The sequence below is a fragment of the Triturus cristatus genome, chromosome 3_2 (genome assembly GCF_964204655.1).
Source record: "Triturus cristatus chromosome 3_2, aTriCri1.1, whole genome shotgun sequence".
Lineage (NCBI taxonomy): Eukaryota > Metazoa > Chordata > Amphibia > Caudata > Salamandridae > Triturus > Triturus cristatus.
In genome coordinates this window covers 875,086,114-875,103,287 of record NC_140584.1, presented here as the reverse complement: position 1 = coordinate 875,103,287, position 17,174 = coordinate 875,086,114, and the positions used below count along the sequence as shown (strand labels likewise).

Genomic DNA, 17,174 nt, shown 5'->3' with positions numbered 1-17,174 from the left:
CTCTCAACAGCGGATGGCACAGAAGTGACTGGGCAAAGTATGATCCACGTCTACAAAGACATACAGTAAACTGCAACAGTCATGCCCTTCACTGTGTTGAGATTCCATTTCAACATAAAAGTACATCCTTCAACTTGGAAAGGCCCTAATTTCAAGCGATAAAATTGTCTCACTAGAGGCACAGGAAAAAACATACAAGTTTCCGCAGGGCTCAGGAAATATTATCAAACAACCACAAGCACATTCCATCATAAGATATTGTATAGCTGTGGTCAGTAAGAAACTCAAGCAAAACACGCTTCTAGGATCAGGAAAATTAGGTATCTGCAAACTGTTTTCACAACTCTTTGCCTAAGCTAAATTACTTCCCATATGCGCCCCACTCCTTACACCTGTCCTGCAAAACACAAGGCTGGTGCACCACTTATCTGCACGACTTATACAACTGGAAGCCAGGTGCTTCAGTACGCACCATGCCTGGTGAACAAGACCAACCGAGGTACTGCCTGGTCTGGTGCATATTTGTACCAGGAATTGCATCTGTTACCACTGATGATGAGAGGGAGTGAGAGATTCGAGTGGGGGAGACAGTGTTCCCAAGTAGACTATATTCAGCAACAAATGCCTGCTCCAGTGCTAAAGGCTCGAGCAGAAGGCGAGGGCCAATAACGGCCTCCACAGCCCACTGTGGCAGACTACAAAGTTATTAGAATATTGTCATTAAATTTTTTTTTTTTTTTTTTAAATCGCACATCTCGGAAGCTTTCATCTCTGCTTTTATCAGTGCGCCTTCTATGCTGTTCATTCTTCTACTGTGTTCTCTCCCCCACAGCCTCTGTCGCCCTCACTCCACTGCATAACTACCCTTTTAGTGAGGCAGGAGAGAAGAGAGAGGGAGTCAGAGGATGTGAAATGCAGCATTGACATGTTGATAGTGTGGTTATGCTGGTGTTTGTGGCCTGCTGCTGAGCCCATGTCTTGGTTGGAGGTCCCAACATCTCAGTTTTCTAATTAACCGTTACTGCCCGCACTGTCAGATAACGATGCTTGCAATAATAGCTGTTAATAACTCTTAGTTAGGGGCCCGGGCCGCGGGCAAGGACGTATAACAGGGGGGTCATTAAGAGTAGTTATTGGCCTGCAGGTAAAGGAAACAAGGCTATTGGAATCCTTATTTTTTTTTTTAAATGATCGTAGAAGGAGCTATTTCATAACGGAAGACTGGGAGTAACACACAGCTCCGTTCTCCGGCAGCACTCTCTCAGCCACTCCAGGACTAGCCTGTTGGCACCGCTGTCTGGACTCCGCCCTTCGATAATAAAACAACAGAAGTACAATCAGTCAAAAAACAGGGGGCCACAGCGCACTGGATGGACACTGGGACCTGAAAAATACCCCCTCAGCTGAACTATAACAAGGGCTACCGCCAGCAAAGGGAGAGGTCTGATTAGCTGACCAGCTCCCAGCGTTCCATTCAGGGTGCCAATACGATTTAAACTGATTGAAAATGTAATTTTTTTTTATTTATTTTTTTTTAAATTATTTTTATTGCAGGAATCAGTAAATCGTTACATGATCGGCCAACATTATATCTCAAACCAGAGCATTGAAACACAACCCTCCATCCCCCTCCGGATGTTGCTTACACAGCCATTCAGCCCACAACCCTGGGGTCGGGCGGCGAAATTCAACGGGGGCTCAGGAGGATGTCGGGGTCGGCCCGGAAGATCCATTGTCCTTCATCTGCTTTTCTAAACAAGCCTATAACTCCAAAAGAACCCCCCACCCTCAAACACCCCAATCCCAGGAAAACCCCTCCCCCCCCCCCGCCATCAGCGCGCGGCATCAACCGCAACCGGATCTTCTAGAGGACCCATAGGGAAAACAATAAAGCTGAGAAGTGCAACCATCTAATGGGACTCGGGGCGCGCCGCTTCCTCACGTTCGGCATCGCCGGGGGCGCAATAATCCCTAAGGGCCTGCACTAGCATCTCCCACTCCAGCGCTGTCTCCTCGGCCTTCTCGTTACGCTGCCTCCAAGCTAGCTGGTATCTAAGCGTGCTCTCCCCTGCTGCCCACTTCAAAAATTCGCTGTGCCACCGGCTCCCCGTCGGGCCGGCCCGTGCCTTCCAGTTCCTGGTCACCTCCCGTTTAGCAAGGAGCAGCCCCAAATCAATGAATTTACTAGATATTTTATTCTTGGGGGTATGAGGGAACCAGTGCAGGAGACCCACCGCCGCATCCAACGAAAGGGATCGCCCCGTCGTCTCCTCCAGGGTCTTCCCCACTTCCTCCCAATAGGCCGACAGTCCCGGGCAGGCCCACAGCATGTGGAGAAGGTCCGCCTCCTGGGCCGGGCACCTGGGGCATTCCGCCGATGCCGTAGCAAAATATCGCCTGATTTTCACCGGGGTCAGATATGCTCTATGGAGCACATAATAGTGGACTAATTGAAAGCGGGCGTGGCGTGTGCCCTTCCAGGCTCGCCGCACCAACTGAGCCCAGGTCGTCTCTGGGATCTCCCTGCCAATGTCCTCCTCCCATCGGTTTCTCAGGGTGGTGAGGGGAGCCAGCCCCTCGTTGAGCAGTCTACCGTAAAGGCAAGTGACCGCCTTTACCGTGCCCGCGGACATCATCACGTATTGGCACACCGGGGATAAAGGGGGTTCTGCCTGCCCGGACCGCCAGTGCGCCTGGATCGCTCGAACAAGGGCCGAGTGCAGCAAAAAGTCGCCGCGGGGAATCCCGAAGCGATCAATGAGCTCCTGGAATGGCAGGATCGTCCCGTCCTCATATAGATCACCGATGAGCTGCAGACCGGCGTCCTCCCAGGTCGCCAAGCGCGACCAATCACCCCCATGGGGCAAAGCCGTTAGCATCCCCAGCGGTATTTCGGGTGCATACGGCGTTCGCTGGTGGCCCCGGGCGTGAGCTCGGTTCCAGCACAGGCGAACGGTCCGCTCCTCCATTGACAAGTCCTGCAAGGCCAATCGTTGCCTCATCACTATGAAGGAGAGAACATGCCTGGCCATACCCGTTCCCCTCCTGTCCTCGGGGCCCCGGAACTCCCGAGCGATCTCCTGGGTGAAGGTCTGGAGCTGCGCCGCTAAGTAATACTTTTCGAAGTCCGGCACCGCAAGCCCACCCTCCTCCTTCGGCCTCATCAGGGTCTTGAGGGCCACCCGCCGGCGGCCCGAGCCCCAAAGGAATCAGACTATCAATGACCGTAATAGTCGAAACGTGGTCGGTGGGATCCAGATCGGTAGTGTCCGGAAATAATATAACATCCGGGGGAGCGCCACCATTTTAAGCAGAGCAATCCGCCCTGCCACCGAGAGCGGCAGCGTGGCCCAAAAGCCCACACTGCCTCGAAGTGCCCGGATGCCCCGGGCAATGTTCCCATCGAGGAGGCCAGAGGGTTCATGATAAACATACACCCCTAGATATTTGAAGCAGTCGGGTTCCCATCTAATCTCCCTACTTAAAGCAGGTGTAGGGGTGCCCCTGCGAATCGGGAAAAGACAAGTCTTAGTCCAATTCACTCGGAGGCCCGAGACCTCCCCAAACTCCGTGAGCGCCGTCGCAGCTCCCTGTAGAGCAGCAAGCGGGTCTTCTAGGAAGAGCAACAGGTCGTCTGCGTATAGTGAGACGTAGTGCGGGCCCGACAGGGTCCATAGGCCCGCGTAATGGGCCCCCGACCGGAGATGCAACGCAAGAGGCTCCACCGCCAGCGCAAAGAGCAGTGGGGACAGCGAGCAGCCCTGCCTCGTGCCCCGTTCCACCGGGTATCGTGAGGAAATCAGCGGTCCCGCCCGGACCCTGGCCGACGCCGTGGCGTACAGCACCCTGGTCCATCTGACGAAACCCTCCCCGAGGCCGAACCTCCGCAACACAGTGCAAAGGTAGTCCCATTCCAGGCTATCAAAAGCCTTCTCTAAGTCCACTGATAGGACAACCGGGCACGGGGCGTCTACAAGCGGTTCCCCAAGCAGGCGGCACAACCTGCGAATGTTCATGGTCGTGTTACGCCTGGGGATAAAGCCAGCCTGGTCCTCATGCACCAAGGAACTCATATGCCCAAGCAGCCTCGTGGCCAAGATGCTGCTCAGTATTTTATAATCCACCGTCAGCATCGATAAGGGACGGTAGGACCCCGGATCGGATGAGTCCCTGCCGGGCTTGAGGAGCGGGACCACCAATGCCTCACACATCGAGCCTGGAAGACGCCCCAGCCTCCTCGCCTCTTTATATACCACCAACAACCTAGGGGCTAGGAGGTCGGCATAGGCCGCGTAGAACTCTACAGGAAGCCCGTCCAGGCCCGGGGTCTTATTTCTCGCCATCTTTTTAATGGCGCTACGGATCTCTCCCAGTTCTATGTCGGCCCCCAAGGTTTTCGCCACCTCCTGCTCCATTGTTCGAATCTCTAGGGGCCGCAAATAATTATCTAGCAGGTCAGGGTCTCGGACAGAGCGACTGCGGTATAAGCACTCATAGTATTGCCGGTAGCAGCTCAGAATCGCAGGCTGAGTATACACCAGGGTTCCGTCTGCCCTACGCATGGACGTTGTCAGTGAAGTCTGCCGCGTAGGGTTGGCCAGCCAAGCCAACAGCGCGCTCGACCTATCCCCCTCTGCGATGGACCGAACCGTATAGGCTTTATAGTCAAAACAGCGGAGCCGTTCGACCTCCGCCGCCACCGCCTCTCTCGCCTCCGCCGTGCGTACCTGTAAGTCTGGGCGCCCTGGGCGGCGTAATTCCAACTCGCGGAGTTTCCGATCCGCTGTCTCCAGGTCTGCGAGGATAACTCGCCGCACCCCGACCTGTTTAGAAATGCAGTACCCCCTCACCACCACCTTAAAAGCGTCCCACTCTAACGCTCTCGTGCTCGCGGTGCCACCGTTGGACGCGAAGTACTCCGAGATCGTGTCACCCAGATCCGCCTTGAAGACACTGTCCTCAAGGGTCTCGGGACGCAATTTCCAGGTGGGCACCGCAGGTACCCCGGGAAACCAGCGAAGGTCCAACAAGAGGGGGTTATGATCAGAAATGGTTCTGGTCAAATATTCAGACCGGACCGCCGCCGAAACCAATTCGGGCGAGCCAAGAAATCCGTCCAGTCGAACGTGCAATTCATGGAGGCTCGAGAAGTAGTAGTAGTCCCTAGTTGTGGGGTGTTGCGCCCTCCAAATGTCCGTTAGACCCCAGTGAGTCTGCCAGTCCCGACGGTCCCTAGCCAAACGACGAACCGGAGAGTCAGGGAGGGGTGGGTGCGAGCGGTCATTGTCTACATCCACTACGGAATTGAAGTCTCCACCCAGCAGGATGGGCCCGGAGAGGCAGTGGGCTAGCGAGCCCGAAAACCTGGAAAGGAAGGCAGTCTGGTCGACATTAGGAGCATACACACAGCAAACGTTTAGGTCTCTCCCTCCCAAAGTCCCCGAAATGGCCACATAGCGCCCCTCTGGATCTATCACTGTGTTCGTGACTTGGAAGGGGACCCCAGCCCTAACCCAGATCAGCGCCCCTCTGGCATACGCGGAGTACGAGGTGCAAAAGACCTGCCCTCTCCATCTACGCTGTAGCGCCGCCCCTTCCGCCTTGTTCAGATGGGTTTCCTGTAGCAGCGCCATTTGTATCCCCCTACGCACTAAGTAAGCGTGGACCTTGTGACGCCTGGACATTGTATGAAGCCCCCGTACGTTCCAAGTAACACATTTCAGATTGGCAACCTCAGCCATTGTCCCATATCAGTCTCGCAAAGTCTCCCCAGCTGGGTCCCAACCATGCAAGGACATCTATCCTCACAGCACTGATGGCGGCCATTTTCCCCAACCAAAACTGAACAACCCAAAAATTAATCAACTCCCCATCCACCCTCCCCAGAACAGGACCCAAATAGCACCATCTAGTTCCCATCCAAACCACACTCACTAACAACCCACTACACCCTACTAATCCTGCAGTCGCCACCACAGGAAGGCCTTAAGGGCCAGGTGCGGGCTGGACGGAGGCAATGGGCCCTCGTTGCCCAGGCCACCAGGACTAGAGCAAGCCCAAAACAGTGTCACGAAAAAAAACCCCAGGGGGCCAATCCAGGGCACCCCACCCACCTTACCCCGATAGACCGCAACTCTTACCGTCCCCCGCCATCCCCCCGCCGGGCCCCCACCCAAACTGAAGAAGCACACCCTGCTACCCCTGTCCATCTAGTATGTCCTCCACCGATTGTGGTGTGATCTCCGGCGTATGTCCACTGTCCGGCACAGATCCCTCGGAGTCCGTTGAACCCCCCTCGTCACCCGGGACCCCTTCCTCCACCGCGGCATCGTCCCGCGACCCAGACAGCGCCGTCAGCACCTCCAGCACTCCCCTCCGCTCCGTCGATGTCTCCACAGTTGAGGGACCCCCCGATCGGCCCCCACGACCTCGAGGCCTCCTGGATCTCCGCCTGTGTCCCGGCTCTGCCATCCGTCGAGGCGAGGAGCCGGGTCCACCTTTCCCCGCTCTATATAGTTCGAGCCAGTGACAAACGTCCTCCGGGGTGTCGAAGAACTGGGTCTTGTCATCGACAATTACGCGGAGCCTCGCCGGGTAGAAGAGCGAGTACTGGATGCCCTCGCTCCGGAGCTCGCGCTTGACCGCCAGGAAGGAGAACCGTCTGCGTTAAGTCTCATAGGTGTAATCCGGGAAGATGTTCACCTGGCTGTTCGCCACTTTGAATGGTCCGTTATGTCTGGCGGCATTGAGGATCAGGTCCCTATCCCTGAAGTGCAACAACCGCGCCACCACCGGCCGCGGGGCACGGCCCTGCTGCGGCGGCCTTGCCGGGACTCTATGGGCACGCTCCAGGGTGTAGAAGGAGGACAGACCCTCCGGGGCCACCGTGTCTCGGAGCCAGGCCTCCAGATACGCCACCATGTCACCATCCTCGACCTTTTCCGGCAGGCCTACCACACGAATGTTGTTCCTCCTGTTACGGCCTTCCGCATCCTCCGCTCTCTGCTCGAGGACCGCGATCCGGGATAAGACCTCCTTCACTTCCGCGGCCAGGGTGCGCTGTGCTGGCTCCAAGGTTTTCACCGAGCCCTCCACTTCCTTGACCCGGTCCGACAGTTTGCCGTGGTCCGCTCTAAGGAGACCCAGGCTCGTCGCCACCTGGGCAATGTCCTGCTGGAGGGCCGAGCGCGTGGTCGCTATTGCCTCCAAAACGCGGTCGAATTGCTGCTGCAGAGGCGCACCGCCGGCCTCCTCTGGGCCCCCGCGTTCCTCCTTGTCCTGGGTCTCCAGGTCCGAGACGACCGGGGCAGTCCCCTTGGCGCCTCTAGGTTTCCCCATTTCGTCGGCCGCTCTCCGTCCGGGCCCCGGAGCAGGCGTCCCCGGGTGTCGGCACCGGCTACGACTCCCTCGGGTGCTAGGCCTCAGGTCGAGTGCCGGAGATCCCCGTCTCCAGGGCCTGTTGGATCGTCCCAGCCGCGGCCCGCGCCACCACCGTGTCGTCCGGGGGCACCGCGGAGGAGGCGGGGACAATCGTCGCCGGGCCGGGCAGGCCCACCCGGCCGACCGAGTCCCGGAGCGAGTGTCACCAGCTCTATCGGATAACTCACGGCTCCAAAGGGTTGCGCCTCCCATGGGAGTGGGCCAGCCAGGAGAAAGTAGCCAAGTGCGATGCGGGGAGTGGGGCCACCGTCGGGATCCCCAGTTGTCCCCGCGTGGGATCCGCTATGGCGAGGGCATCCGTTCATCCGAGTGCAATCCCCAGGGAAAGAGACCACTCTGACCGATGTCCAGCTTCAATCCCCACCGGGAGATTGCCGAGCAGGGGGCGCCCCGCCGTCAGCGACGGTCCTCCAGTCTATCGATCCGGCCAAGGGGACAAAGAAGTCCGGGCGCCATGTTGGGTCACACTCCGCAGTTCCCTTAACTGCGATTTTCACCGGGTCACCGCTCTTGCCGATCGCGCCGGGGGCCCCGGCAGGCCTCCGTCGGGCCGGTCACCAAAATGCGGGGGTCGGGGTGCCCCGCAGCCGCCGATTTACAGGATAATCACGGGCTCAGTCCCGGAGCCGTGCTCTCAGGCGACCATCGCCATCGGCGCCCAAGCCACGCCTCTCCTGAAAATGTAATTATACAACATTATGACCCCTTGCTGAATATCCTGATACTCTGTAACCTGTATCAGCATCTCACATACAGCTTCCGGCTGCGATTTACAGATTTTATAATGACTGCTCTATAACTTAATTATTCGGGTAATTACTAAAGAATGGTTATGTTACATTCCCAGTAAAGTAGCATGCAATGCTGTACGTGTGTGTGTACAGTCACAAGTACAGACACCCATCAAAGCAGGGCAAACCAGAATTCAATTAGTTTGATTGAGTATAATAGGTCAACATACAGTGTTTGGAATTACTACTCGGCATCCAAACAACGTGGACTGCCATGCGTTGTCAATTTAGGAGTAAATTGACTTTTCCAACATTGTAATATTCTGCGAGCATATGAAAGTCAATGAACAGAAGGCCTCGGCCAATGGCATTGTCTTCTATCATGTTATGGAAGACCCCATAGCTTAACATATGTCGAGTAATGTGCAGCGAGTTCCTTTTTATGCTTTACTAAACAGTACTTATTGCCCATATGAATTTCGTCTGATATTCTAGATTTCCAACAACAGCAAATAGCAAACGCATCATCCTCATTATGATAATACCTCTCTAATTATAGAGCACTCGGTGAAAAAGCATTTCAGCTTTAAATCACAGTAAACGTTGTGGTACTCATTTTATTCAGCAAGGAAGGATGTACTGACTGGACCTAATAAATATGTTACATTTGCTAAACTATTATCTAAACTTCTGCATGTAACTTTGTTTCCAATCATTAACCACCTTGGCACGTTTAATGCAGTTCCTACTAGCAAATTGCTTAAAATCGGGCTCTATTATGCAAATTCACATCAGGAGAATAATTCCTCCTGCTGTCTGTGTATAACAAACAACTACCAGGGCTAGTGGGCCCGCGAGGACCATACATTAAAAAGCACGGATTTATTTATTATTATTACTTTTTAAATCTGAAACACAAAGGGTTGAATCTGATATAACAGTGAGGCGTTTTTTTCCCCAAGTATAAAAGAAACGGAACAATTACATTTAAAAAAAAAGCATTTACAATGCAATGGTCTCGCCTTTTGCATAAGTTGGAGCTATTGGTATTGTAAATGACAAACTTTTTTATTTATGGCTTGGTTTTGAAAACAAATAAATGGCATAGTCATTTACAATGCCAATAGCTTTAGCTCTCGCAAAGGCGAGACCTATTGCATCTCTACACACACACACACACACCGAGCCACACACACACCGAGCCCCACACACACAATCCTTTGGTGAATATGTAGTGTTGGAAGGGGTCCACAGGGGGCACAGCGGTGGGGAAACGAGTGGGACAGAGGGCAAAAGGGGCACAAAAGGGGAAAAAAACGAGTGGCGCAGAAGGGCACAAAAAACGAGTGGAACAGAGGGCACAAACAACGAGAGGAGCTGAGGACAGAAAGGCACAAAAAAAAGAGTGGGAAACGAGTGGCACAGAGGGCAGAAAGGCACAAAAAAAGAGGGAAAAACGAGTGGCACAGAGGGCAGAAAGGCACAAAAACGAGTGGCACAGAGGGCAGAAGGGCACAAAAACGAGAGGAGCAGAGGGAATAAAAGAACAAGAAAAGAGGGAAAACGAGTGGAACAGAGGGCAGAAAGGCACAAAAACGAGTGGCGCAGAAGGGCACAAAAGAGCCACAAACCGACCCACACACACACAATCCTTTGGTGAATATGTAGTGTTGGAAGGGGTCCACAGCGGCGGGGAAACCAGTGGGACAGAGGGCAAAAGGGGCACAAAAGGGAAAAAACGAGGGGCACAAAAAAACGAGAGGAACAGAGGGCAGAAAGGCACAAAACACGAGGGAAAAACGAGTGGCACAGAGGGCAGAAGGGCACAAAAAAACGAGTGGAACAGAGGGCAGAAAAAACGAGATGAGCAGAGGGCAGAAAGGCAAATGGTGCGGTCTGCACATACTGCGTGACCAGAGCACGGCTCTTCAAAGGCCGACATTATGTAACAGGCAGATACTATATATTTATATCTTCTCCCCCCGCCCATGTTCTGACATCTCAATGACTTCACAGCGCATCAGCCTCGGACACGCGAGGACGGTGGGCCGGGCGGCAGCCTCCAGACAAGAAGCAGTGATAAAACATGGTGAACACCCCTGGGCAGCAGAGCAGAGAAATCCACCGCAATTGGAAAACACATACAGCCCTTTCGCAGGACTCTCACCCAGGGGAATGTTACACAGACACAAAGGGTAGGGCTCCGACGCCACCAGACACGACTGACTCTTGGAAAATTACTGACGAGCCAAGATTTAGAGTGGAATGAGAACAGTGGAGGGCCAATCTTTGAAAACAAATGATGTGCCCTCCAAAGAAAGCACTCAACAAAAGAGTTACGGTATTTTTTATTGCTAATTATACAACAACTTGTACATGGGACGTATTCAGTCATTTACAGAATTTTGTGATATTTATAATATAATGGAGAACACATTTTTTCGACATTAAAAGAAAAACTGAGAAGGCCAACTGAGGTTTGGACATATAAAAGAACACAGAGGGCAGAAGGGCACAAAAAAACGAGAGGAACAGAGGGCAGAAAGGCACAAAACACGAGGGAAAAACGAGTGGTACAGAGGGCAGAAGGGCACACAAAAACGAGTGAAACAGAGGGCAGAAAAAACGAGAGGAGCAGAGGGCAGAAAGGCACAAAAACGAGTGGCGCAGAAGGGCACAAAAGACTAGAGGAGCAGAGGGCAGAAAGGCACAAAAACGAGTGGCGCAGAAGGGCACAAAAGACGAGAGGAGCAGAGAGCAGAAAGGCAAAAATAACCTGCCTCGGACCCCTACTCCGCGGCCCTGTAGAAAACAGCGCGTTCGAAAGACTCGCCACGGCGTGCGCGCAACACTCACCCAGTCGGTCTGTGATTGGCTGTCCATGAAGCAGGCAGCTAGTGATTGGCCCACGCCTGCTGCCGGGGTCTTGTAATTGGACTGTAGAGTCACACATGACCAGGGGGAGTCACGCGCTTTCCGGGAACCCGCCAGGTAGGACTTCAACAAAACAAACCCAAGGAAAGAAGCATGGAGGGTCCGGAGCAGCGGAAGTAGCAGCGGAAGCAGCAGCGGAGGGGGTGAAGAGCATCACCGGAGAAGGGCAGTCCAAAAGCAGGTGAGTGCAAGGGGGAAGAAACAGAAAATTATATTTGGGGAGGGTGAAAGGGACCTGCCGGCAAAACTATTGTTTCCGTGATGCCTCTCAAGAGAGACAGACCCGGGCACGAGACGATTCTGGTCCGGGCACACCGTGAAGCGCGTTCACAGACCAGAATCGGCTCGTGCCCGGACCAGAATCGGCTCGTGCACAGGTCTGTCTCCCTTGAGAGGCATCACGGCAACAATAGTTTCTCGTTGGCGGCAGCGCTTCGCGCTGCAACGCCAGCGAGACCTAAAAAGGGATGGCATTTTGAGTGGAAAAAAATGCCAAAATTAGTCAGAAAAAGGAAACACCTTACTTGACTAGATGTAAAACGTCGAAGTAAGATAAAATTCTTCTGAAAAAGTAGATTCTTTCTGAATAAAAACAGAAAAAAGAGTGGAGCTGTGTAACCAGGGTCCTGACTGAAGGAGCCGGAAAGAACAACTGACCTAACTGTCACCCATGAGGCATGATGGGAAGCTAGGGGTCATGGCTGCCTTAAAGGCACAGTGCCAGTTTTTCTATGTTGCTAGGAGTTAGCTTTCTAGCCTTTATAGGCTGTAGTTTTCTACAATGCAGCCTGTGAGCTGTCAATTCTTTCAGTCCTATCTGAGGTTTTTGGGCTAAATGCTAAGCATTAAAACAGTTTTAAAACATGCTTTGCTGCTGTTTCTTCCCTGTTTTTGTGATATATTCTTTGTATTAGATCTATTATTTATAGGGGAGTCCTTACAGCATTATTCAGCTCTGGTTATGAAAGGCTGCATTTATTATATTATATTATATATATATATATTATATATATATATATATATATATATATATATATATATATATATATATATATATATATATATATATATATATATATATATATAGAGATGCATATATGTTTATCACATATATGATTGTGTTTCCGGGGTCCCCTGCATGGGCGGGAATATTCTAGTACTTATGACTATTGACGAGGATCCCCTGGAAGAGAAGTATACCGACACCTATGCACAGCACCACACACCTTAGCGCGTGTGTTGGATATTATATTCACGTGGCGTAATTTTTTGCCACTCACATGGTCCTGAAGAAAGCCCCGACACCCTGTTTTTGGTGGGCTGAAACATATAGACCTTAACTTGACAACCAGGAGCCAATCTCTCCACTGGTTGCCACACTTTTTTTAACAATATCCTGGGCCGTCATTAATAAACTTCACAGACTAGGATTCCCAGAGGTATTTTTAAACTTGCACCTATCGCACAACACACGACACCCGCTCCACTGTAATCAGGCGTCGTAGCACAACCGGGCGGCATTCTGGTCACCCGGTTGGGACCGCAATGATGAAGCATGACCAACTAGGTTGGTGTGTGAGGGGTCTTTTAAATACCTAATGGGTCTGAGAGACAGCTAACCACAACAGTGAGGTTATTTAAACTCATTCCTAGTAGGTTCTTCCACATTGTTTATTAACTACAATATGCATATGCTACTGATGGCATATCCGTGGACCTTTAGAACTTATTTATCGAACAGTAGATTGATGTTTCTATCAGCTAGTGGCCACTTGGTCTAAATTTCACTGCCGTAAAGTAAACCTCTCAGTCAAACAATCACTTTCTTCTCCAACATCTGGCTGTGATATATGATGATCAATATCTCTACCAAAGACAACTCCACCTGCACTGTGCATATTTTCTATCATCCCCCAGGTGATAATCTTAACTTCATCGAACAAATCATGGAGATCATCTCCACCAACCTTACCCCATACAACAACCACTTCAACATTCACTGGAATTACACTAAGGATCCACTAGTGAATTGCTTTAAGGCTTTCCTCCAGAGCCTCAACCTGACCAAAGTCTGTAATCCTCTTACTCATATAAAAGGGGCCATCTTAGACTTGATCATAGCCAAGGAAAATACCATACTATTGGATTCTATTTCACCCTGCGACTGGACCGATCATCACTGCATCACCTTCTCCATTGTTGAAAAGGCAAGCATCCACAGAAACACCCTCAATCTCAATCCAGACAAGATATCTGCCACCAGCCTTAACCTCCCGTCTCCTCCCACGGATATGGTTGATGCTCAAGACCTCACTAAGCACTACCTTAACTCTATGTCTATCATCATGGACTCCATTGCTCCCACACGACTAAAGAGAGCCCTGATGAGTAAAACCAATAACTGTAGCCTGAACGAGGAAAGCCGTGCCCTTAGACTTACAGAATGAATGTGGAGACAGACCCCCCCATCTCTTTCAAACCTTAAACTGTTGCGTAAAAAGAGAAGCAACTACAATAGGTGCATCAGAAGTGCCAAATCATAATTTTTCCATCAGCAACTGGACACAGCCTTCAACCATCCCCAAAAACTCTTTGAACTAGTGAAACAACAAACTAATGGGAAGCATGAATCCTCCACATCCGACACAACAACCCTACCTAATTGTCAAACATTTTCCTCCTTTTTTTCTGATAAAACTAAGTCAATTGACAATGAGCTCCGCATTGTTGTGAATTGTTTACCGCCTGAAACCCAGTCACAATGCACCTCCACCTCGCAGGAAATTTGTCTTAGCAACCGTCTCTTTAAACCTAAAAACAATGCCTCGTGGTCCATCTTTCAGACATTTGAGGACACTGACATCTCATAACTACTGTCTTTCAATAAACTTTCCAACCACTTCAATGATCCTCTCCCCTCCAAATTCCTCAAGGAAACTTCACACCTCCTGATACCGCTATGGACCAGAATTATCAATGCCTCTCTTACGCAAGGTACCAAGCCGGACTGTCTAAAAAGTGGACAAGTCACACCTATACTAAAAAAACCAGACCCGAACCTCTCTGATCCCAACAATTTTCACCCCATTTCGAGCATCCCAACTTTAGCCAACCTCCTGGAAAAATGTGTTCATCAACAACTCTGCAATCACATTGACTAGCACCAACTCCTCGACTACTGCCAATCTGGTTTCAGACCAGGTCACAGTACTGAAACCGCCATTGTCCACATTGTCGACTAGGATTTATGCTTTCTCGATCACAATGAATCCTGATTTTGAATCCTTCTTGACCTATCTTCAGTGTTTGACACAGTCAAACATGAAACCCTCCTGAACCTCTTAGAACTTAGGATGGGTCTCCCTGGGACGGTCTTCAAATGGTTCTGCTCATTCCTACAAAACAGTTCAACGAGTCCTAATCAATCATGCCTTATCCGATCAGGCACTGGTCACCATCGGTGTTCCCCAAGATTGTTCACTTTCGCCCACCCTGTTTTATCTTTACATGGAACCCCTGACTGTAATCCTCAAACACTCCAACATCTCTTACCATATGTAAGCTGATGATACGCAATTGTACATGAAGATTACCTCTCCTACCGACATCAGCACTCTCAATAACATCTTGAACAAAACTCAACACTGGTTAACACTTAAACACCTAACACTTAACGTCCTCAAAACTGAATTCCAATTAATCTCGCCTCCCAACCCCACCTCTAACATCAAAGACTGGCTCTCACTACTCACCGCCTTGAACTGTACCCCACATATTGTTGATTCAGCAAAATCCCTAGGAATAATACTAGACAACAACCTCTCCATGATGAATCACATCAACTCCTCAAACAGAGGGGCCAATTTCCATCTCCACGTCTTAAGAAAACTAAAGCCTTTCCTGCCCAATGCAGATCTCAAGATGGCTGTTCAGGCTCTTGTGATCTCCAAAGTGGACTATGGGAATGCTACCCTTGTTGGCCTACCGAAAATAAAACTAGCACCGGTGAAGGCTACCCTCCATGCTGCTGCGCGGCTCATCACAGGCGTGAAGAAAAATTATCACTTCACCCCAGCCCTCCACTCTCTGAACTGGCTACCTTCTGAATCTAGGATCCACCTAAAAATAGCATGCATGACATACAAAGCCATCCACCACAACACTCCTCGCTACCTGGCACAGAAACTGGTGCTATCCGGAAGGAATAGAGCTTCTTGTAGTACATGCTCCCTACTGCTGAACCTCCAAAGTTTCACAAAAAGAAAACCTATAAGAGATCTTTCTCTGGGATTGCCCCAAGAATTTGGAACTCTCTTCCCCCAGAGACCAGGACCATCCCTTCATTCGTTCTTTTCAAAAACGAATTAAAGATGAGACTACTGAATAATCGCTTTCCTATCTGAGGTGACTATCCATGCCAATTTGATTTGTTTGCTGGTGTTTTCACTATGTCCCTTTGTATTATCTTTTCATGCTGTATGTTCTATATTTTGCTCCTTGTATATTTCATGCTATTTATTAGGTTGTACAGCACTCTGACAGCAACCTTTTGGTCATGTTCGTGCTTTATAAAACTTTATAAATGGAAAATATAATTAACAGTAAATATTGTCTGGGAGTTGTATTTAGTGTGAGGCAAGGGTTGCCTCATGTCATCAAGCCAGGTCTTAACAGCCAAGTTCCTGGAGACACTTAAGATTATTCCCATGTTGATGAATTCGGGAGCACGCGGTTGGTTTTTCGCCATCTCTTCAGTAAATGAAGGCGAAGTAAAAAAAAATTGGTACCGGACAGGAATGACTATCTGTCCAACTGCAAAATGTCTCCTGGTTTAGGCAAACACCTGTTAACGTACATATCTACAATAAAACACACAATTGTACCATTATCATTGACAAGCACTTGTTCTGTATGTACTGCCATGTATGACCAGCTGCTGGCAGTCTGCAATCTTCATTCCTCTTTCCTGTAAACGCTTTCACTTTGAAGTCAGAGAAAGCAACGTAAACACCAAACTCCCTGGAAGACACAACTTGCCATTTGGCCTTGGTCTTTGAATGTCCAGCAAACATGACAAGGTAAGAACAAGATTTAAAGGCCTGTGAAAATGGGTCCGTGGAAGAATAGCGCAAACACGATCTAGGAAACAGGAGGGAAGAACTGAACCTGGACAGCCTAAAGCACAAAGCCAGCAAATGGAAAGTAAGACAACATGGGTTACAAACCACAAAGTCAATAGCAAGCAATGGGCAAAACGCATACCTAGGTCAACTTTCTGAAAGTTCCAAGACATATTTAGCAAACTAGGCTGCAACCTAAAAAGGAAGAAACGTGAACAATCCAACTTGCATCAATCTATTTCACTTAAATAGGAGATGGGTGACTCCACCTCGTAATCAGACATTCCGCAATTCTTAAAAGTAAGGAAACAATCAACACTCGTTATGACTTTTAATGCAAATGTAAAACTGAGTAGTAACATTTGGAAGCATACCTCCATGCAAATTCGCTGACAAAACAAAAGGAAAGGTCTTTAGCCAGCTCATGACGGCAGATGTTTCTGGCTGAGGAGGGTCTGTTATCTGCACAAACTGGTCCGGGAAGTTTCGGTTGAGGTCGTAATTGTTGCTGTTATTCCTGCCGACTACTCCATAGCGGTCTCCTTTTGAATAAAGGATTACATAAAAGTTCCCCATTAGTGGGTTTCAAATCAGATCATCTAAGTGTCACAACTATTAGCCTACAATAGAGCTGCTCTGATTTGACATTAAAACCTCAATTTCTGGGGAGAGGCAAACCAAACAAAATGTATCACTTCAAATGTAAATATCAAGCTCCGAGCTAGTGGGTTTCTAAATAACCAGTTACTTACCCTCGGTAATGTGCTTTCTGGTGGATACACTAACCACAGATTCCCCATCTTTAGAATATTCCTCAAGCGCCAGACTGGATCTGGACATTTTTCTAGCAGTGTTTTGGCATGCCATTAGGTGGCTCCATGCAGCTCAGCACTGAATTCATTCTACCCCAGAACTGACAGTCTAGAGCCACGTATAAGTGCCAGATCTC

The 17,174-nt window shown here is 50.1% G+C and overlaps 1 protein-coding gene across 2 annotated transcripts in view; it reads right to left on the bottom strand.

Annotated features, from left to right (window-relative positions):
- The window catches only part of CPD (carboxypeptidase D), a 752,391-nt gene that overhangs the window by 422,318 nt on the left and 312,899 nt on the right, over positions 1–17,174 (bottom strand). For both annotated transcript variants that reach the window (XM_085649244.1, XM_085649245.1), the window contains exon 7: positions 16,600–16,767. In XM_085649244.1, coding sequence (XP_085505370.1) covers positions 16,600–16,767 — 168 coding nt within the window. The remainder of the gene's footprint in view (positions 1–16,599; positions 16,768–17,174) is intronic.